Below are 23,266 nucleotides of genomic sequence, written 5' to 3' on the forward strand. Positions count from 1 at the left end.
CTGAGTAGTGTGACTATGTGAGGCTGCGAGTTGCTGTGGGAGACAGGGAATATACGCGACTTTGATGGATAATTTTTTTTTCTTTGGGCTGGTATGGGCTGAAGGTAGATATATATATATATATATATCAGGCCGGTTCTGAAGCGGACGTCCGCACTTTGCTAAAGTGCGGACGGCGACACAGCAGCGGCGTTCCAGGCGGCGACGGCGGCTCGGGGCTTGGCGGACGGGTCTGGGCAGCGTTCGAGGTCGGAGGAGGTCCGAGTTGTAGGTTCTGGGCAGCAACCCGACCTTCAACTGCATCTTTTCTGGGCAGCGCTGCAACGACGTCGCCGGCGACTCCACCGACTGCAGACCTCTCCGCCCGACCCCTGGCATCCTTCCGGCAACCTCCGCTGCTCCGTCGCGCCCCGAGCCGAGCTGCAGCAGCGCCGTCCGCACTTTAACGAAAGTGCGGACGTCCTCTTTGGAACGCCTCCGATATATATATATATATATACACACACACACACACCTAAGGTTTTGTAGCCCAAAATCTTGTCTAAGCTTGAGCCCATATTGCCTCCTACGTCCTTCCCCCCTATGAATAATCTTAAAGTGCTAAAATGCTCTTAGACATAACGAAGAATAATCCTAACGTTCTTGCATGGACAAAAACAGATTCTAAAATATGGAAGCCAGAGACAAAGGATAGTATTAGGTATTTGATGCATACTAAGCAAATTTGAATAAGGCTAGCTGTGTATGATTGTATGAATACTTCTAAGTGAAGAGATGAGTAGGATGTGTGTGTTCATGTCCAGTGGCGGATCCAGGATTGAAACCTTGGACTGGCTGGATTTCTTAAACAAAAAAAAATTATATATATATATATGGAGAATCTCAACGGTGCGAGAGAATTTTATTAATTTTAAAAGAAGGTATACCTAGTCAGGGGGGGACGTAGTGAGCCTTACCCCTCAAATGCATATCTATACAAAGCTTAGAAAACAAAATCAACAACAAAATAAACGTGCAATGCAATACAAGAACATAAACTAACTAAATCTAACTCTACGAGTTCCACATGCTTCAAATTCTTTGATCACCGATTCATTGTCAATAGATTCAGCATATTCCTTCTCAATGTGAAGGACCATACAATCATAATAACTAATTTAACAAAAACAGAAATTAACTTTGAATTAACTATTTTTCATAATAACTAATTTAACAAAAACAAAAAACCACAATATAAGCCACAATTTTATATGCACTGATGCACAATGAAAAGAAAAGACAAAAATACCTCAGAAAGCAGTAGACTCAAGTTCTGCCATTTACTTAATCGGTTAATCCCTTTGTGTTCCAGACTTCCAGTTTGTAGTTCCAATTCAACATTAAACAAACAAACAGAAAGAAGCCTCCTGTTTGAAATACAAAGTTGATTAGCCCACATCAATTAAACATTTAAACCAACATCACATTTAACCCACATCAAATCATCAATTAAACAATAAATTGCATATTTGCAGAACAAGGAGACGGAGAGAATGTTGCATGCTGCTTACCAGATTTCCAGAGCAAGATAATTTGACCAAGGTTTCATTCTTCAATCCACTACAACCTACGAAATTGACACTACAACCTACGAAATTGAATTTCACATCAATCCTTAACCAGTTAACCCTATAAATTGCCCCAAATTGGATTGATTCAATTAAACAAAATTGCACTTACATTGAATTTATTGCCCCAAATTGAAGAGGGAGAGTAAGAGAAGTGGAGAAGGGCAAAGCTAGAGTCGGGAAGAGGAGGAGAGACGAACTGGAGAAATGGAGATCGAATAAGGGCAGACTTGGAGTTTAGAGGAGGAGGAGGACTGGAGGAGAGACCGAAGAGGCGAAGACGAACTGGAGATCGATTGATCGAATAAGGGCGTGGTCGACAAGTCGAGTGAGTAAGGGCGTCGGGCGGGTTAGTGGGCTTGAATGATGGATAATACCCGATTAAAAAAAAAAAGGTATACATCTAATTTTTTTTTTTAGGCCCAAAATTCTCGGACGAGCTGGAGCCCGCCCCAGTTACTACATGGATCCGCCAGTGTTCATGTCTAGGGTATCAGCAAAATGTACTTTCTTATTGATACGATCACTAATGGTGTGGTTGTACGTGGTTTTCAACTGTGACTTGCTCTTATACGTACATACCATTTGATGCGAGTGAGAGACTAGTAAGGTTGATATGTTCTTGTAACCAACAAAAAAACAAAATGTTGATATGTTCTTATGCCAACAACAGTGGAATTAACTATTACTAATGTTCAGTTCTCTCACTAGATAATCTGTTATATTAAGGTATATCCCATAATTGTGCGGCCTTCTTTAACAATCTCATACATTAGATCATTGTGTTACAGAAATAGCATACATTCATTACACGTCAAATATATCTTTTGGCCAAAACTAGGCTAAAATTCAAGGTCTAACTGAAATTTGAGGCTTTGGGGAAATTTGCAGCTAGATTTCTCCAGCTAAAAGCACAATGAGATATGTCTTAATCACAAAACTTAGCGCCTCCAGTTCTGTTGGAAAAGCTTTGAAAAATAAGTCCCATTTCAGTAAAGACATCATCACTTCCATGGACAGTTACAACCACTCGCTGCTTACATGCATTAACTATCCCTCTCTCATTTTCTAGGCTTGGCTGCATTTTTGGGTGGTGGTGGTTGTGACTTGTGAGAGCAAGGGTATAGTCATATTTGTTCTCAATCTCAAATTAATAGTTGAGGGCCATATATTCACTTGACTTAAATTATTATGAACTTAACTAATGCAATATTCAAATGATTAAGTGTTTTGACATGATCCTCGACACAGATTAGTTTATGGGACCTATAAAATTTTTGAAAATACAGTGTGATCTCGATACACACACACACACAGATCCTATTCAGAGTAGAGCTCCGCTTTGAAATTAACGTGTGAAGTTCATATCCACATCTCGACCGTTCAATTTTTAGGTACTAGTGTATAAATCATCTCTGCAAATTTTCAACCAAATTGATGATCGTTAAGACATTGATAGCTGCTTTAAAGCTAGTTCGGTTCAGGTTGACAGATTCAGTCCGTTCATTGATTTAAGCGAGTTAGATATCTTAACGACCATTAATTTGACTGAAATTTTGTAGAGATGATCTATACATCAGTACCTAAAAACTGAAAGGTCGAGATGTGGATATGAGACTGAAGAGTGACCCTAAACTCTAACTTCACACTTTAATTTCAGAGCGAGGCCTCGCTCTAGATAGGATTTGTGTGTGTGTGTGTGTGTGTATATATATATATATATATAAAAAGTAGAGAAACGATGTATCTAGTTTCTTTATAATTTATTTAAACCATGAATATAGACAAATTTACACTCATATTAATTATGTTTTATGATCTTTCTGGTTGATAAAAGTTCCGTTGTTTCAAATTTTTATTCATCTTTATTTTATAAACTCAGAGTATACACCAAATTAAACCCTGAATATTTACTAAAACGACCTTTTGTTCATTACTATTATACAAGTAGAAAAGCTAGAAATCAGAACATCTTACACCTCATATTTGTCTCAAATTACTAGATAGTTTTGTACGCTATAATGCAGTAAATGGCTTGCGCGTGTTTGAATTTATTCGTTTGACATTTTCCATCTGCACTCTGCAGAAATATCTATTTGTAGAATCAATTAATTTGGTGATGAGTCATATATCTTTTCCGCCTCTCAGTATTGATAGCAATACAATCGACTAAGAACAAGTGCAACGCCTCTCACCTGGCCGGCCATAGATCATTAATTTTATTCGGTCTTAGAGATCCCATTGATCTAAACCAAACCTCAGTAAAGTTACAGAGCCAATTTAAACCCCCAACAACTTCTTTACTCCAATGCCTATCAATTCAAGCTTTCGAATTAATTATGTTCCAACCAATTACATATTTATAGAGAAGTCTCCTCCTCACTTCATGTCCAAGGTTTGCTTCAGGCAAAAATCCAACACGCTTGCAATACAGCTATGGCACCGTGGCACATTTCATTTCTGCTCCCAACTCTCCTCCTAGTTCTACTACTAGTCACCAAAGTTGCAGCAAAAGTTCCGGCAATCATTGTGTTCGGAGACTCCTCCGTGGATGCTGGGAACAACAACCAGATTCCCACCGTTGCTAGGAGCAATTTCGAGCCTTATGGCCGTGATTTCACTGGTGGCAAACCAACCGGGAGGTTCTCCAACGGCCGACTAGCCACGGACTTCATCTCCAAAGCTTTTGGACTCAAACCGACCGTTCCGGCCTACTTGGATCCTTCCTACAATATATCAGATTTTGCCACTGGTGTCACATTTGCTTCTGCTGGCACCGGCTATGACACTGCAACTTCAGATGTGCTGGTATATATGTCCCAAATTTTTGAATAAAAAGTAAAGTTTACTCATGTTTGTATATCTTACACCATTTATATATGTATGTATATCTATACTATTATTAAGAGAACTCACTTTGTTCTATATCTATAATCTATAATATTTATAATAATAATATCTATATATATCTCTACTACTATAATTGCCCTCTTTTAGTGTCAAAGGGTTTTACCAAATTTTGAAATGTCTATAATACCCTTAATAACATAATTATCAAATTAAGTTAATAAAATATAAATAAATAAAAGAGTAAATTAAAAAAATAGCCAAGCCACCACTACACTATGCCTAAAAAATAAATAACCACTATTTAGTCAATCTATTTTCCATTAACATCATAATATCATCCGCGAGAAACGCGGGCATGTTGCTAGTACTATTATTAAGAGAAGAGGCTTTGTCAGTCAAAATCTAAAATTTTAACAGAATTGATCCTAGAAGATTAATAAATTTTGAGAATGAATTAAATCACAAGGATAATTGAGACATTTACAAAATGTATTTTTATTAAAAAAATTTCAAAAAAAACACCCACAACCCACTTTTCACTGCAATAACCAACTCTTTTCTTTTTTATTTTCTGAAAAAAAATAATAATAACTTGCACATGCAACGCATGTGTGGATAAATGCTAGTAATATTATTAACAGAAGAGGGTTTGTTAGCCAAAACAGAAAAAATGTACCAAAATAACCCTAAAATATTTTAAAAAAAATTATTATTCGTAAAATAGATATAGATAGGGATAATATAGTCAATTACAAAATAAACAGAAATAAAAAAAAATTAGGGAAAACAAATAAATACGTAGGAAAACTACCCACTTTCTGCCCACTCCCATAAAAACTGCCCACTCTGTATTTTAGAAAGAAAAAAAATAAATCTCACACACATTGTGTGTGGTACCCGTCTAGTGTATCATATGCATACCCATTTCCACAAACAATACATTGTTGGTCTATTTTTTATTAATCTTTATTTTTAGGGTAAGGTGATTATCTAACATGATACTAGAATTCTGATCGCAAGAAGTACATCACTTTTTTTTTTTTTTTTGCAAAATTAACTACATATTATCGATCTATTTCATTTTCTCAAACAGTTTGGTGATCATGTGACATGTAGCATAGAGTGCAGGTGGCATGAGGCCCTAAGTTTGAAATCTTGAATTTTTCATTCTCTATAAATTACTGGTGGTCATTTTCGTAAATCCCTGAGATTATATGACATTTATTTAGTACTATACTTCTCGTTGCAGGAGGCCTCGAGTTTGAAGCATTTGATCCTCGTGATCCTGCAACGAGAACTCTAAACCCTCACATAATTATAGCGTCCTAATATTCTAACGGGATATGATTTTGCAGTCTGTGATACCGCTATGGAAGCAATTGGACTACTTCAAGGAATACCAAGCTAAACTGAGAGCTTACCAGGGAGGAAATGAAGCAGACGAAACAATCAACGAAGCTTTACACGTGATGAGCTTAGGAACTAATGACTTCCTGGAGAACTACTACTCCACATTTCCACCATCAGGCCGATCATCCCAATACACTACCTCCCAATACCAAGACTTTCTCATCGGAATCGCAGCGAATTTCGTGAAGGAACTCTACAAGCTCGGAGCTCGGAAAATTTCCGTGGGAGGACTGCCTCCAATGGGGTGCTTGCCATTAGAGAGAACCAGTAATATCATGGATGGAAATGACTGCATTTCGAATTACAACGATGTGGCTTTGGAGTTCAATGACAAGCTGAATAAGTTGACCGTCAGCCTCAATAAAGAGCTTCCTGGAAGCAAATTGGTGTTCTCAAATCCTTATTTTGTTTTCCTGTATATGATAAGAAGGCCTTCTTTTTACGGTAAGTGTGTCAGAAACTTTATTTTTCAATGCTTTTGCTTGTTTATGTTTACACTTTCATAATCATTATTTCTTTTTTTTCGAAAATATCTACACAACCGCGCACTTACCACAACCTGAAATACATTCGTATTAAAAAAAAAAAAACAACTTGAAAAACATTTAAGACACGACATGTGTATCTTTAGCATTTATGTAGTCACATTCTTTGATTGCGTTACTAGAAAAAAAAAGGTTTTTTCACACGGATGGTGTTGTCACAAAGCTTCACACGGATGAATATCTGTCTATAAAGTATTATAGTACACACGGATTTCTGTGTATATATTTTTCACACATACTATTGTGGTCACATAAGATTTAAATTGAGACTCAATAGTTTTCAAGTCAATGTACACACAGAGTCCGTGTGAAATAAAGTAAAATTATGAGATTCCTGAAAATTTGTAAGAGGGTTATAATATTTCAAGTCAATTGGTTGGATAGCATGTGACTATAATAATTTCTTTGATATTTTGCGATTATATTGCTGCTTAATTAACTAGTTGTCTTATGTAATTTTTATGAAATAATTTGTTGAAAACTAACTTCCTTGCTCGTTTTTCATTATTTTCTTAAGAAAAATAACAACTTAAGGAGTGTTCGAACACAAGTGCTTCCCACTTCATGGGCAATTAGGATCAAACCGTCTATATTATCATGAATTGATTAACGACCCTTATGAGGGAAGCATAAGTATTAGAAACTACTAAACCAAGAACTTTTCAAAGTTATATTCTTTTAAAAATTTAAGCGCGACGATTGTCCTCACTCACCCAAAGTCACATATCACAAAATGATAGAGAGAAACTTCTTGTGTGTGTAGGACGACATTTACAATGCTCGATCTGATCGACCGTTTGTGTGATGTATTTGACAGGTTTTGAGGTGACATCAGTGGCTTGTTGTGCCACAGGAATGTTTGAGATGGGATATGCATGCAACCGAAACAACATGTTCACATGCACTGATGCAAGCAAATACATCTTCTGGGACTCCTTCCATCCCACAGAGAAAGCAAACCAGATCATCTCTGATTACATGGTCAAACGTGTCCTGACCCAGTTTCTTTAATTTTCCTTCAATTAATATATGAAAGCTAGGGCATAAAATTATTATAAATCTAGGTTCCTATCACTTTAGATAGGTTGATATATGGCTTTATCCCCAGCTACTATATTTGTTTGTGCCCAACTAAGTATAGTTATTACTTATTAGGTTGTTTAGAATTGCATTCTGGAGGTAAGTCTTCATTTTGCTTTCTACAGTGGATGTTTCTACTTCCACCATGGAGTGGCAATATGATAATACGGTATTTAGTAGTATTGTAGTACTCATATATAGTTTAAGTATGTCTCTATCTGGTGTGAATAATGGATTCAAATCCTCTTTTCAATCTAAATTCTATGTATTTTTATGTACGTCGATGGAAGCTATATGTCGCTCTAGAAATATTTTTAATACCTTTTTGCATAAATTACATGATGATTTTTTTAAATTTATTATTATTTTTTTTTTTATAGAAAAAATGTTACATGATGTTGGGAACACATAAACTCAATATTAGCATTTTTTTTTTTAACTAATGAAATTTCATTGATAAAACTCATGCCAAGAAGGCTATTACATATATACCCATCCGCTGACACATAACAATGGCCACACAAGAATTCGTGGAGAAGCCACAGTGGTACATAGGATGAACCAACTATATTTGAATTTATCGCTCACTTATGAAAAGCGAGCCTATAACTATGCTAGACATTTACATAGATTATAGACTAAACACCAAGAAAAAACCTTATATCTTCTCCTTGCCCTTTAGATTAGGGCTTGGAGGCTTACCCGAATACATAACACTCAGGACATCTTCAGAATGAATCTTTTTTGCCTTGGGAGGATTTTTGTTCTTTGCCCCCAACGGCCTACCTCTCTTCTTTTTTTTCCACCAGGAAGCTCTACATGCACAGGTTTAGGCATCATGACCTCTGCAGCCACTAGCATACCACCTGGTGTCTCTACTAATCCCAGAGATTTAGCATTGAACTTAGTAGGGAACTCAGGCATCTTCACCTTCTTAGAGGGGGCAATAGGGCTTGTTTTACCCTCCACTAAATCAGACATAAAAAATTGCAGCTTTTTTGGAGATGGGAAGGCCGATCTCTCTTAGCAGACTGGTCAGTGTCCACGGGTACCAAGGCCAAAGCATTGTCCTCATTAATTTGTTTTTTTTTTCCTGCATTACGAATAGCAATAGGCTTTCGTAACTTACTTGTCTCAGCTCCTCCAAAAAGAGACCTTCCCACCGGTGGGAGAATGGGAATGGTAAGACCTTGGAAGTGGAACATTCCATCCTTGAACTGATTTCTCTAAAACCGTAAAAAGGAACTATTGAGGTCCAATTTCCTTGACGCTGGTGTAGGAGTAGCCTTGATTGCCGGAGTGGTATCTTCAGCCTTACATGCTTCACCCTTATGATACACACAAAGGCATGTGTTTCATTTGCCCACAAGATTCTCAAAAAAGAAGTGCACCTCTTGCTCAACCCCTTTGGCAAACTTTATGTTTTTTTTCATGAAGAAGGGTTTTGAGATTGCATGAGAAACCCTAACCCTAATATCCCAAGCTGCATCAAATAGCTTTTGATCCAGATGGAGAAATTTACCCACAACAGAGGCAACGTTGGCAATAGTTTTCCTCTGCTCATATTCTGGAGGCATATTGGTGATGCTAACCCAAAAGAATAGATCCTCCATCTCTACAAATTGCAAAGGCACCACCCCATCATATGGCTGAATAACAACCAAATTAAGCACGATTAAAACTCCACGGTCCACCCATTAATACCTTATTCCTATCTCCTCGAAGATCAAAGGAGAAAAGAAAGCGATTCAGAGTTTTTTGTTGAACACTGAAGCCTTTGTTCAGCACCCAAATACGACGAAAATGCCTACAAAGGTCAACAACAGTTGTTGGCTTTGGAGTCAGAGGCATTGCCAGAAGATATGATTGGGCATTTTGCTGTGCTCCTTCATTTGCCATGGAGGAGATGTCTACAACTTCAATGGTAGCGATAGCCAATGAGGTAGCAAAACTTTTGGTGACAGAATCAATACCGGACATGGTGAGATCTGGAGGAGATGATGCAGGATTGAAAATGGTGGAGAAATGACGCCGAAAGAATCTCATGGTTTGCTTAGGGTTTGGTGCGGCAAACGAGAGGCTGCTTAGGGTTTTTTTATTTTTATAATTTGTAATATGTAGAGAGAATCATGGAAGACTACACAATATTAGCATATAAAACAAGATGATAAATATATATTTACTTGAAGTAAACTTTCGGAGCTATAAGTCATACAATTTTGTGTGTCAATGGTTGAAACTAGAATATTGACCCTTCTTGTACTACTACAGACCATGACACATTTGATGAGTGACTGAGTACTACAGACCATGACACATTTGATGAGTGACTGAGTCCCTTCTTGTACTACTACAGAACATGACACATTTGATGAGTGACTAAGTCTAGATTCAAATCTAAAGGTTCTGAAGCTTAATTAGGTTTATTGACTATGTATTTCTATTTGATGGTGATCGATGTGGAAATCTTGAATTGTTCATCTATATCTATGGGACGTCCTTTTTTATTTTTATTTTTGATACGGTAAATAACATTTCTTGAGTTGAACTCACAACCTCCCATTTACGAAGGGGATACTATGCCACTAGACCAAATGGTACTGGGTTGGAAGTCTGGGACGTCCTTCTCTTAAAACAAAAAGATGTAGAAGGACAATAAAATCAAAATTTCCCGTATAGCACTTATCATATATAGCTAGAATGTCCAAATTGATGAGCATCAGAATTATCTACACACATACACCATTTTCTTTATTTTCTATCTTCTGGAGTATTAATTTGTCTAATTAAAACTATCAATTCTTCTCTGTATCGTTGTGTGGCGCTCAGTGGAGTAGAAATATGGAACTTCGCTGCTAGATAAGTAGATAGTTATATATATACATATATATATATATACACACACACACACACAGTCCTTTTATGCTAAGGAGGTCCTTAACTTAGCTTACGGTATGGATTTATATATTTTGACAACTTTTCGATCACATATTCACATCTTAACCGTTCAGTTTTTAGGTATATATTAGTAGATCACTTCTGCAAATTTTCAGCCAAATTGATGATCGTTAAGGTATCCAAAACTGCAATTTACACGAACGAACCGAATCTGTCCAACCTGAACCGTTCGTGTAAATTGCAGTTTTAAATCACTTAACGATCATCAATTTGGCTGAAAATTTGCAGAAGTGATCTACTCATATATACCTAAAAACTGAACGGTTAAGATGAATATGTAATCGAAAAGTGGTCAAAATATGAAAATCCGTACCGTAAGTTAAATTACGGATATCTTTAACAGAGAAGGGCTGTATACAGTAGCAGAGTAGAAAATGGACAAAGAATGCTAGAGGAATGCCTTGTTATAACATATCTAGTGTATAGTACAATGAATTTCTTGTTTTGCACAGTAGAAATGTGCGCAGATGATCGATGACAATATATAATAGAGATGATTTTATGATTTCAATGTAGTAGCAAATCTTCGAAATTAATTAGCTGTATATATTTTTTTTCTTGTCTGAATGCAAATACTTTGCAACTCAATTGACACTAAACTGAGCTTATGTGTGCTTAGTTTGACTTGTTGATCCCACCAAGTCATTGAGTCGAAAGTCGAAACAATGCTAGCTTAATATTGCAAGTGGTACTTTCGCTTTTCTTTTATAGGAAGACGGTAATTCAAAATATCGAAAACTGTCAAATTAGAACTTGATGATGCTCTCATCTCATATTTGTATCCGAAACATGTTGAGAGTTGTATCATTTTTCTGGCTCCACTTGATTTCAACATTAATTTTCAAGGATAAAAATTAGCGAAGTTTAACGATCAATGAGTTTTTCCTCTATTTTCAAGGATAAACATATTATGACACTCTCCTTGAGTTTGTGGTTCTCCTCCATTTTTCCGGTTGTTGTACCCGAATTTCATCGCTCTATCACTGGAATTTGTCTAATACGGGCGTTGCTTATGCTCGTGCAACCATCACATCTAGTTGTGGTGATGGGTGGCTATGTTGTGGTTTGGTGGACCCAAACTAGTCATGAGATCCTGGATCCACAGAGGGGAAGCGACGCTTCGGTTTCTGCACCGGAGTCTGTTTTTGTTGAAGGATTCGACTGAGTCTTCGGGCGGGATGGTACTTAGGTGCATCGGGCACTGACTGGGTTTTCAGGTGTTGCTTTATCTAGTTTCCTTCGGCCGCTGCATCTGTCAGCGATGGCGTAACGCGTGGAGGCGCAAAGAGCGGTGGCGCGACGACGGTTTGCTGGCGGACGGAGATGGTGCATTGGTCTGGGTGCCCAGATCAGGTCCAGATGGGCTTGGACTTGGGCCTGGTTTTTATTTTTCTTTTTGTTGGATCTGGCTTGGGCTGTGGCGTTCAGGCCCATTCACTCTTGGGCCCATATTTGGGACCCAGGATATTTTGTAATAGTGTGGGTTTGTTCTCACAGTATAGTGACTTTTCGTGGTTACCCTTTCTACACTCTGGTTCCGTTACATCAATACACACCGATGTCCTTTTCTCCCGAAAAAAACAATTGGATTCGAAGACTGTTTGTATAGCTGATACAGTCTTACTAGTGATAAATCAAGTACTATTTGTTTTTTTTGGAGAATAAGTCATGCACTATTTGCAATAGAGAAATTTTAAATACACACCCCTAATCACTTAATACACATCTCTATTATTTTATATTTCAAATTAGATTCTGTAGGTAGGTTAAATGACAAAAACAGACATCTATGCATTCTAGAAGAAGAAAAAATAGTCATATTTTCCTTATATTATTCTATTTAAATATTTATGTATAAATAGTTAGATAAACACAAAAAAAATTTATACATGGCCTCTCAATTTAATACAAGAATAAAGTTAGAAACTATCTAATTTAATTTTTCCTTAAATAAATTGTAACTAAATGAGGTTAGAAACCATAAAATTTAGAATTTCAAAATCAATGGTATTAAATATTTTTAAAACATATCACTTTACTCCCATTTTTTAGTTAATTTCCTTTTTTGTTCTAAGAGTTATGATTAATCAATTTATTTTCTACAAATTTGCTCACCTAAGGGACAATTTTAAGGGACTATGAGGGACAAATGCATCTCAACCACATGTGTTAAATATAAAAGCAGAAATTATAACAACTTAAAATTATGCATTTATTTTCAGCCATTAGATTCACTTGTCCCTTACAGTTCCTTTAAAATTGTCCCTTAGGTGAGTAGGCCTTTTATTTTCTAATATAAAACATCACATGTGAAAAAACTTTGTAACTGTTAATTTGTTTGATTCCTCTAATGACAACTTTTTAGTTCCACTACTATGGAGAAAGTGAGAAACTACTGATATAGTTTTGGTTGATTGTTCAACTCATAATTTTATACTTGATTAACATGGTGTTTGGTGGATGTGAGCTCAAATAACACAAAACTTATTTATATGCATCTATTTAAAGGGAACAATAATAAATCTTTATGGATTTCTCGATAACAAACACAAGTAATCAATATTGTCATTTACAAAACGTCAATATAATAGAATATACTAATCGTATTAAATAGTAATCCTAATATAGTAAAAAAGTAGGATATTTCATGATTTTTTAGATTAAGGATATTTTAGGTACTTTGGGTTGTGTATTTAGTAAAATATTAGAATGAGAAATTAAATAAGTGGTGTATTAAGTATGGAGTGTGTATTAAGTAATTAGGGGTGTGTATTTAAAACTTCTCTTTGCAATAACTCAAAAACAAAACCTCCATACTTCTAAAATATAATATAAAAAAAGGTTTTTGTCCATTTATCTCATTTCTAGAGATTTTTTTTCCACTTACCCCGTTAAGTTTTTTTAATTTCCTCTTACCCAATACACTCTTAAGGAGTCTTTCCTAATACCCCATTAAGATTTTTTTTTTGTTTTTTATTTTTTTTAATACCATTTTACCCTCATCCCTTTGTTACTTAGAGAGAGAGAGAAACCATAGGAGACTTCGCCGGAGCCCGTTACCGGCCGCAGCCCATCGGACATTTTAGAAAACCTCACCGGAAATGTTTATTACCCTAATAGACCTTTATCAACCATGTATTGGCCCCCAATAAAATTTTTGGTCTATTGCCTCCTATAGACGTCTATTTCCCCCCCAATAGATGACTATCACCCATGTATTGCCCCCCCATAGGACTTTCAGTCTCCAGAATAAGAACTAATCTTCCTAGATTTAGACAAACTTTGATTACAGAAAAAAAAAAAAGAATATTACATCAATTCAAAACGTCTATTGCCCTCCAATAGACCCTTAACACACTTCTTTTGGCCCAATAAAACCTTTTTTTTTCATTTATTTTTTCTTCCATTCTGGGCCTTCTGCCCCATTTTACCAAAAAAAGGGAAAAAAAATAGCTAGAAAATCACTAAATATTCCTCTGATACAACACCACACTAAATCAAAACCCAACACACAAAACCAAGCAAACCAATCCAAAACACCCGAAAATTCAAAAACAAAAGAATTCAAATTTGCTCACCATTTTTATTTTGTGGTGATATCACCACCCAATTAAAACTTGTCACGTCATGTAAAATTAATTTAATACATAAAATTTATATTTTTAATAAAACATCATGATTAACTATAATTATGTTTTATAACACATGACAGTTTTGTATTGAGTGGTGGTATCACCATCAAAGTATTGGTGGTGAGCAAATTTGAATCCAAAACAAATGCACACCATTATACGCAATAACATTCTTTTTCAAACCTATCAATGGCTGAACTACTGGGTTCACTCCTATGACCCATCAAGTCAATACCCTCCATAATACTCTACCCATAAAGTCGTCGTCAATGGCGGCGGTGGCTACAGTGGTATTTACGGGCTGGAAGTACTTCTGACCGGAAGAGGGGCTAGTTTTCTCAATAGAGGCGAGGCGGGTGGCGGGGGAGAGGTCGCCGGGGGGAGAGGAGGAAGGGTTGGTGAGGCGTTGGACGAGGGACATGAACTCGTTGATGGAGGCATGAATCACTTTGGGCGAGATGGTGTAGATGACCACCGGCTCCTGGTGCTTCTACGACGCCTGGAACTGTTGTTGAGGTGGGTTTTGGCGGAGGTGGGGGTGGGGAGGTGGCTTCTTGATTTTGACGGAGTCTTTGCTGACTTTGAGAGGGGCGAGGCGAATCTACGCCGATTGGAGAGAGAGAGAGAGAGAGAGAGAGAGAGAGAGAGAGAGAGAGAGAGAGAGAGAGAGAGAGAGAGAGAGAGAGAGAGAGAGAGAGAGAGAGAGAGAGGGGTTGATGTTAATGACGTCATTGTAATTCTTTAATTAGTTTGAGGGCAAAATAGTCATTTTTTATTAATTTGAGTAGGTGGGAACAAAATTCTCTTTGCTGGGGTAAGTGAGATAATTTTCCCTCATTTTTGGACTTTGGGTCAAATACCCTAAAAAAAAAATGAAAATGTTACGTTTCCACCGTAAACCCCCATATAGCGCGTGAGCTGATAAGTCGAGACTTGCTAACTTATTTTCCACGAAACAATTCAAAATTCCAAACGGAGAGACAAGTCCGGAGGATATAAAATGCGTCAACACCGAGAGCCTTCAAAGTTGAACCAAAGTCATTCTCTTTCTTTCTAAGCAAACACCACCACCTCAATAGTTTATCCCATTTCTCAGTGAAAGAAGAAACATACCAACTCTCAACAACCACAACAACAAACATGAAGAAGCTCTACAACAAGAAAGGCAAGGTCCACCCGTCGCCACCGCCTTCGACACCCGACCCGTTCGCCCTGCTTCCGGCCACCATTTTGACTCTGACCACCGCCCTCTCTGTCCAGGACCGAGAGGTCCTCGCCTATCTGATCTCCTACACCAACACCAACAACAACAACAACAACAATTCGACCAGCATCAACACCAACAAGGCCAACGATGCCCATAAAGCTGGAAATGATCACCCTGATCCTCCGATGTCCCAGTGCGACTGCTTTAGGTGCTACAAGAGCTTCTGGGCACGATGGGATGCTTCCCCCAACCGGCAGCTCATACATGAAATCATCGAGGCGTACGAGGAAAAGTTGGCTGAGAAGAAAAGGAGAAATCCCAAGGTGAAGAAAGTGAGGAAGAAGAAAATTGAGGAGGAAACGAAGGGTAATATTGATAATCTACCGGTCATGAAAGAGGAGCTGAGTAATAATCCAGAAGTGGATGTGGAAAACAGTGATGGTGATGAAGAAGGCTGTGAGGTTGAGGTTGAGAAAGGATCCTCCATGAGGAGGTTGGCGAGCTTCATTGGGGATAGGATTTGGGGTGTTTGGAATTAGGGTTTAGGTTTAATCGTCTTCAACACAGATAAGTTTTCCATCTTGCAAATTTTTCCCTTGATTTTTCTTTTACCTATGTATAATAGATGATACCCATTTTGTCAAAAAAAAAAAAAACAAAATAATGGGCATTAGTGGTTTCAGTTTTGTTTTTAGTCCAAGAAGTACTTCTACTGGATTGCATATGTATTATTTTCAATCTAGTGCTCAGTTGTTGGATTACCAAACGGTCGTTCCTCTTGTAAATGCTCTGTGTTTTTGGCTTTTTGCTTAATCAGCGATACTGTTACTGTTGAATTGATTTGCAACATCATTTTCACTCAATTACTGTTTATTCTCTATGGGCTGTTCTAGACTGGAATATATTTCATTCCAACAATTTTAAGTTGCAACAAAGGTCAGAATGGTGGAGAAATTCTTATCACTAATTTGACATTTTCGTTGATTGTTTAGTCGATCGTAATCTTGTTTAATTCTAGAATAAGAAATGGTGTTGGGTTGAAGTAGAAATAGTCTACGGTCAATGTTCATCGGCGTTGATATGGTCAATGTTCATCAACTATTCTACATTTTGACCATGCATGAGTCCAAGAAAGTTAGTTTCGAATTTCCACTGTTGTCTCACCTCCTTCGTTTCGTTTTCTTAAAAGTTTCATGATTGAAAAGAAATTAAATTACCTGGAAATCAAAATGAAAAGAGAGAGTGAGATCGAAGAGAAGGGGATCTTCTGTGATTACTTATAGCTAGCTATGGTCACCATATTCATGTTACTTTTAGGTTTGTGGCTAATAGATCTTTTCAAATTTTGATCTCTTATAGTCTCATTCAATGGTTTGTGAGTTTGTGACACATGTACTCAGCTACAGTTTGTGACACTTCGAATTACACTAGCTACATATTCAATGATTTTTGTATATAGGCACTTAGTTAGTGTGATACGAAATGTCACAAATTGCTAAGTATAATGGTTAAAGTGTGACAACATGACATATCATGCTCTGTTACATGGTTGTTATTGAATGGGTTTTACCCAGATGTGTTTTTGGCACTCTATTTTATCATTTGCACTTTATTTTTAATCATATAAAAGTAGAGTGATAAAAGTTATTATTATTATTTTTTTCAAACTGTTGATGGGTATATGAGTTGTCTTGAGCCATTTGCTCTTTTTATAAGGCGAGGCCTCTACCTGTTAATGGTGGTTACGTCAAGTGAGGCTAAGGATGCCCATGTCAAGTGAGGCTAACGGTGAGCATGACAAGAGGGTAGGACATTATCTAATGAGGCTAACAATGTCCATGCAAGTGAGGCTAAGCCCACCCAAAAAATGTTGTATGTTTTTCCAACCCCGCAGAGACCAACTCCAGAACTTTAAGAAGAAGAATAAATATGGAATGAAGAATAAATATGGAATAATCAGCTGAAAATGGCAAAGAAATATAAATTAATATAGGCGATGCCAAATGCCTAAAACAAATAAACTCGAACCTTCAAATTGGGCTTGTGAAATCAATAGAAGGTCCATAGGCCCATGGCTAAAACTTCCCCGCGAACGTTAACAGCCAAAATCAGCACCAGCGCACGTTATCACGCTCCGCCTAAAACCTCCCATCTATTTTCTTCTTCTTCTTCTTCTTCTTCCACCACTTACCACACTCTCCGACCGTCCATTCCCGGCCGTCCGATTCGCCGGAATGGAGGCTCTGTTCGACTCAATCAACGTCCGAGAGCTCCTCTCGGCGCAGGACCTCAGCGACCCCACCACACCTCTCTCCGCACCGGATCTCCGCCTCCTCATCCAACGCCTCGACTCCCACTCCCTCAAAATAAAGTCCAAAATCCAATCTTACCTCCTCTCTCACCAACACGACTTCGCCGACCTCTTCTCCCTCTGCAACGACGCCGTTTCCCGCTCCGTTAAAATCTCCGACGACGTCGTTCAGCTTCTCGCCTCACTCTCCGACCGCCCCGTCGAGGCAGAGATCGGCCAGATTATGAAGCAGATGAGCGCCACCACTAAAGAGGCGAGGGAGAAGCGGGAGCTGCTGGAGTTGGTGAGGGCAATTCTGGAAATAAGCGAAAAATTGAAGGCGGCTAGAGAGGCGTTGAGGAAGGGGCGGCTGAGATTTGCGGCTGAGCAATTGAGGGAGCTGAAGAAGGCTCTTAGGGTTTCCGATGATGATCGGGTTGATGAGAGTGAGCCTGTGGTTTATGGCTTGTTGAGGAAGGAGTGGTCAGACTGCTTTGATGAGGTAAAATCAGGCTTTTTACTGGTAGTTTCAGTGAAAATGTGACTGTTCTAGTGGTGATTTTTTGAGCTTGTTATTGTGGTTTTTTTTAGAGGAATTCGGTTTCGGTTTGTAGATTCAAGAGGTGCTGATGAGGTTCATGGACAATGCGGTGCGTTTCGATCGCGAATCGAATAGAATTCAAGTCAAGTATGTACTCAGCATTGGTGGCAACGATGGGATTGAGCTCAAGACAGTGTTACAAGCTTTGGATGTAAGTGAAAGTCGAAACCTTGTGTTCATTCCCTTTACATTGAATATATGTTAAGAGTTGTAATCTTTACAGTGACGGTAAATAGAAGCATTTTTAGCCACAGAAATCGGCATTGCAGTGAATTCAAATTTCTGATTTTGTAGGTGGTTGACATTTTACACTATGGACTTGCTAAAGTAGCTGACTTGATAATCAAGCATTGCATCTCTCCACCTCTAAATTCTGGAGCACCTGTGTCCTTTGTAACAGAAATAAATCCAAACTCACAAGCAATGACTGAGGCGATACTGAAGATTGTACCATCAAATGATCCTAAGGTAGACATTACAAGTCATTACTGTCTAAATTTTTCTTGGGACTCCTGTTTTAATAGTTCGTCTTGAAAATGTTAAATAGTAGAACATGTAATTGTGTGGGAAAAATGGGTACAGCTCAGTGTATCATTTAATCACTGTTTAGAAAATTTATTACTGAATGTTCTCAGATTTCGCATCATGATCATAGCAATGGGGAAATCATCTGTTAGTTTTTCAATTTGATTAGGGCTTATCACACAAATTTGTTCTAAGGGATCTCTATGAAATGGTATGTTGACATATCTCCTCTTGAGTTCAGATTGAAAAAATGGACGGGGAGACTATCTATCCAAGGATTATTGAGGTTATAAAGTTTATTGACAAGTACATTTGCTTTCAAGAGGGATCTTGGACTCGATGCTTTGGAAGATTGACATGGCCAAGAATATCAGAGTTGATTATTTCTAAGTTTCTTTCTAAGGTTATTCTTTGTAACTCTTGCCCACCTTCCCTTTTGTGTATGGTTTTTCTCTTTTGAAATCCGTTATTGATATACTTTTCTTTGGTTAAATATTATTGAAATACTTATAGAAATTTTTTTTATATAAGTGTTTAGATACGTAAACAAAAATAAATTTTAAAAAGAAAACACTAATTGTTTCATTTGATTTTTTGATAAATTTGCTTCACTCTTATGGTTATTAATGCATTGGTTGCGTTTAACTTTAGGGGATTGCATGGTGATTTCAGTATAAGTTATATATCTCTGAGGTATTTTTACTAGTTAAAAGTTACAATTTTACTGCCACTCTGATCAATAAGTGGAGGAATCTCACTGTGTACTCAAATTTTCTTGGTATATGCATTATAATTTGCTCTGGTTCATGATTTTGCATATTTCTTGCATCAGGTTGTCCCCCAAGATGCTTCAAAACTTGCAGACTTTCTAAAGATCATCAATTGTACTTCTGAATTTGAGACTGCTTTAAGGGAGATGAAGTTTATTTCAGTATCTGAAAACAAAGATAACCAGTTGAGCAGTTTTGCTGAAAACGTCGAGGTTCACTTCGCATCCAGGAAGAAGACAGAAATCTTGGGAAGAGCTAGGAATTTGCTTCTACAATGTGATTTTGCTATTTCTCAAGTAAGATTTTACGATGAGATGAAGATCCTTGTAGATTATTTATATGAAACCCTTTGAACAATACATTTTTTTGCACAGGAGAATACAAGGAGGAAAGGTAAGCACGATGGGGCTGCTAGCAATACACCAGAAGATGTTGACTTGCTATTTCTTTCGGAGCGGTGTGTGGTGTCCAAAGCAGCAATTCAATTAATGAAGTTAGTGCATGAGACACTCAAGGTAACTGGATGTATGTGTGTAGAATTTGGTTGAGAACATAATGACTCTATCCATCATTTCTTATGGAAATACTAATTGATGTGTGCAGGATGTCTGCTTGTCATCCCCTAGAGTTGCATTGGAATTTTATCGTGCTGCTAGGGATGTACTACTTCTATATGAAGTTGTCATACCTGTCAAGGTTAGTGCATGGAAACCAGTTGTAGAAACATTACCTACGAGACCTTTTCTCAATGCCTTTACTAAGGCAACTAAAAGCAGGGGTTTGATGTTATGTCTTACCGATTGTTGTCATTTTATATTATATAAGAAGACTCTGTTCACCTTCACACACACACACACACACACACACACACACACACACACACACGTTTGGATGAAATTGTGCTATAGAGATTTTAGAGCCATCAATACTTCCATACTTGAGGTTAATTTGAGGTAACTTGTGTCTGTGCCACTAAGCTTATGAAAAAGCTTCATTGATGAAGGATAGAAAAGAGGTCATTGATGATGGTGAAAGTTATGTTACCATAAGGATTTGTATGAACTTTACAAACCACAAACATATTCTTAAAAATTCAATATAGGAATTTTTGTTATTTAACTACACTTAGGATGTTAATGTTATTGTTACAAATCATTATTGACTTATTTATTTGGTTGCTTTTTATTTCATCCTATTCCTGTGATGATATCTCTTAGTTTTTCAATTCCAATAAATTGTGTACACAATATGTGTAACTCAATATTAATAATCTTCTCTCTTAACTTATGAAGCTAGAACGGCAGCTTGATGGCATCAACCAGGTTGCTGTTCTGATGCACAACGATTGCCTTTTTCTATCTCAGGAGATTCTTGGGCTTGCATTTGAGGTATGCATGAGCATTCATAATGAGCTCATGTTATTAATTTGTAGATCCCCAAGTACAACATGTATGCATGCATGCGTATATCTATAAGTATGTTGATGTGGTCTGCCTATCTGGATATCCAATGAAAAAATGTCCTGGTATGTGCCAAACAGTTAAATATTTGTAGGGTACACAACTTGAAAATGCCAATACCATGCTGAATATTATCTTTTATGTAGTGAAATACTGGAATATATGTAATCTGAGAGTGTATCTAGACAAAAGGTATATTTAAAAGGAAGTCAACTTTGATATTCTTTCAAATTCCAATATCTCGTTGACTCACAATTTATTCTCTCTCTCAGTATCGCTCAGACTTTCCAACTTCAATGAAAGATCATGCTGTATTTGTTGATATGGCTCCAAGATTTCATCTCATGGCAGAGGGAATACTGCAGAGACAAATCCAACTTGTGATTCATAGCTTGAGAGAGGTATGATCATGCTGAAAGGTCCCAATAAACATAAGTTTCAGAAACTTATGTGATTTACTTTATGAAGTTGCAATTCCATGTTTAACCTTAAGCAAGTTTGTTATTTATCAGGCTGTAGATGGCGCTGATGGATTCCAGAATACCCATCAAATGCAACAATTCCAATCTGCAAAATTTAGTATAGATCAGGTGGTATTGCTGTGAACGTTGATGAATGCCTTTGTTTCATATTTACTATCTACATGAAGGTCCTTAGTGCCTTAATTGACTTCTGATGACATAATGTAATTTGATCAGGTTGTTTTCATATTGGAGAAAGTACACATTATCTGGGAGCCACTCTTATTACCTTCAACTTACAAGAGAAGCATGTGTCTGATTCTAGAGTCAGTTTTTTCTAGAATCACAAAAGACATACTCCTTTTAGATGATATGGCAGCAGAAGAAACGTTAGAGGTATAATCTACATAGTCTTCAAAGCCAGTTCTTTAATTTAATGCCTATCTGTAAGCAGCTATCTTAAACATTGTTTTCACAGCTTCAAAGACTGATTCACTTGATGCTGGAAAACGTAACTTCTTTGTTGGGGTCCCTGGCTGCTCTTCAAGTTGAGAAGTCACAAGCGGGCATGACACCTCTTGATGATCTTATACCATCATTACGAAAAATTCGGAAATTGGCAGGCATGTTTTCTCTCTGATGCTGAAATTTTGGATTCAGTAGTAGATTAGTGAGTCTAGTATGTCTTGCAAGGGAAAGACCTAATGCCCCTTTTTTTCTTTTTCCTTTATTTCTTCAGAATTATTAGATATGCCCTTGAAAGCAATCACTACAGCTTGGGAAACTGGAGAACTGCGAAATGGTGGCTTTACATTGTCAGAGGTACAACTTCACTTGATAACGTATTTTGTGAAATTCTGCTTTTCATATTTTCATTGGTTTCATAAGCCCCTTCTTTTGGCAGGTAGAATATTTCATCAAAGCAATTTTTCAAGACTCGCCTTTGCGGAAAGACTGCTTATGGAGGATACATGGCTACTCTTAACTACTCATTTTATTCTCATAGAGTTTTTTTACCAAAGCATGGTGTTCTGTTTTTACCTTAGAATTCTGAAATATGTAAAAACGGATGTACCTAGAAGCTGTAGAGTGTATTGATCAGATATCTTACTTTTCATGGAATCAAAACTCGAATCCAAACATCTTTTTGAATCTGGTACATCACTATTAGAATTTAAATGAAAGTTAACCACTGATGTTAAGTTTCTAGCTGAATCGAGCACAATTTAATTACTTCGATCAAGGCCTATTATAAACTGGCATTCCAAACGGGACCTGAGTGTACTTCATTTGATTGTGCGGTCTTTTAATTACCTCAAATTTTACGTAGTTCAATAGAATTGAAATCACGTTCTTAAAAAGACTAGAAAAGGCAACCGCGCGATACCGCGGGAATTGGATTTGTTAGTTATTAATAATTTTTTATATAGTGCTTAGTTGTTAAACAGTTCTTTTTGTAATTCTGATAAAAAAATGTAATAGATCATAGTTACATAAGTTTGAGAAGTATAATTTTAGATTGTAGCTTAAGCAGATTATGGCCGATTCATAAACAAAGTCTCTATAGTGCAAGTTTTAATAAGCTGCTTGAACATATTACGCATTTGCGAGAACTACAATTACAAAAATATAATTAATGAAACCCTTCCATTTTTAAGATTAAAAAAAAAAACCTACTTTAGGTATCATTTGTAGAAATTTACAAATACAAAACAGAATTGTTCTCCTTAAAAAATATATATAAAGATATGGCAAATTTGCAAAAAAAAAAAAAGACAAATTGTCATTTTAGTTAAAGTTGGGGGCAAAACAGTCATTCCATTGTTACATAAACAGTGATGAACAGTGGATTTGCTGGGAGGAAGATAGA

At 37.0% G+C, this 23,266-nt stretch overlaps 3 protein-coding genes across 3 annotated transcripts; all 3 read left to right on the plus strand.

Annotated features, from left to right (window-relative positions):
- The first annotated feature begins 3,957 nt into the window (after positions 1-3,957).
- On the plus strand, positions 3,958-7,770 carry LOC112183331 (GDSL esterase/lipase At2g04570). The gene is made up of 3 exons (XM_024321676.2): positions 3,958-4,415; positions 5,813-6,311; positions 7,230-7,770. The coding sequence occupies exons 1-3, from the start codon at positions 4,044-4,046 to the stop codon at positions 7,421-7,423; spliced, it is 1,065 nt and encodes a 354-aa protein (XP_024177444.1). The 5' UTR covers positions 3,958-4,043; the 3' UTR covers positions 7,424-7,770.
- Positions 7,771-15,063: 7,293 nt separating this feature from the next.
- On the plus strand, positions 15,064-16,167 carry LOC112187823. Its single transcript, XM_024326768.2, has one exon. The coding sequence runs from the start codon at positions 15,223-15,225 to the stop codon at positions 15,826-15,828; it is 606 nt and encodes a 201-aa protein (XP_024182536.1). The 5' UTR covers positions 15,064-15,222; the 3' UTR covers positions 15,829-16,167.
- Positions 16,168-17,391: 1,224 nt separating this feature from the next.
- Positions 17,392-22,598, plus strand: LOC112189039 (centromere/kinetochore protein zw10 homolog). The gene is made up of 14 exons (XM_024328302.2): positions 17,392-18,081; positions 18,194-18,331; positions 18,475-18,648; positions 18,947-19,108; positions 19,538-19,771; positions 19,850-19,990; positions 20,079-20,171; positions 20,768-20,863; positions 21,208-21,336; positions 21,448-21,525; positions 21,634-21,792; positions 21,875-22,019; positions 22,136-22,218; positions 22,301-22,598. The coding sequence occupies exons 1-14, from the start codon at positions 17,524-17,526 to the stop codon at positions 22,379-22,381; spliced, it is 2,271 nt and encodes a 756-aa protein (XP_024184070.1). The 5' UTR covers positions 17,392-17,523; the 3' UTR covers positions 22,382-22,598.
- Positions 22,599-23,266: the final 668 nt, after the last annotated feature.

Source organism: Rosa chinensis, chromosome 2 (assembly GCF_002994745.2).
Source record: "Rosa chinensis cultivar Old Blush chromosome 2, RchiOBHm-V2, whole genome shotgun sequence".
Taxonomy (NCBI): Eukaryota; Viridiplantae; Streptophyta; class Magnoliopsida; order Rosales; family Rosaceae; genus Rosa; species Rosa chinensis.

Excerpts from the sequence above, each read along its gene's own strand:
- LOC112189039 (XM_024328302.2), top strand. The coding sequence starts at position 17,524 with ATGGAGGCTCTGTTCGACTCAATCAACGTCCGAGAGCTCCTCTCGGCG. Across the intron at positions 20,864-21,207 it reads TTCTTGGGCTTGCATTTGAG|TATCGCTCAGACTTTCCAAC; the intron begins GTATGCATGAGC and ends TCTCTCTCTCAG. Across the intron at positions 21,793-21,874 it reads CAGCAGAAGAAACGTTAGAG|CTTCAAAGACTGATTCACTT; the intron begins GTATAATCTACA and ends TTGTTTTCACAG.
- LOC112183331 (XM_024321676.2), top strand. The coding sequence starts at position 4,044 with ATGGCACCGTGGCACATTTCATTTCTGCTCCCAACTCTCCTCCTAGTT. Across the intron at positions 4,416-5,812 it reads CTGCAACTTCAGATGTGCTG|TCTGTGATACCGCTATGGAA; the intron begins GTATATATGTCC and ends ATGATTTTGCAG. Across the intron at positions 6,312-7,229 it reads AAGAAGGCCTTCTTTTTACG|GTTTTGAGGTGACATCAGTG; the intron begins GTAAGTGTGTCA and ends TGTATTTGACAG.
- LOC112187823 (XM_024326768.2), top strand. The coding sequence starts at position 15,223 with ATGAAGAAGCTCTACAACAAGAAAGGCAAGGTCCACCCGTCGCCACCG.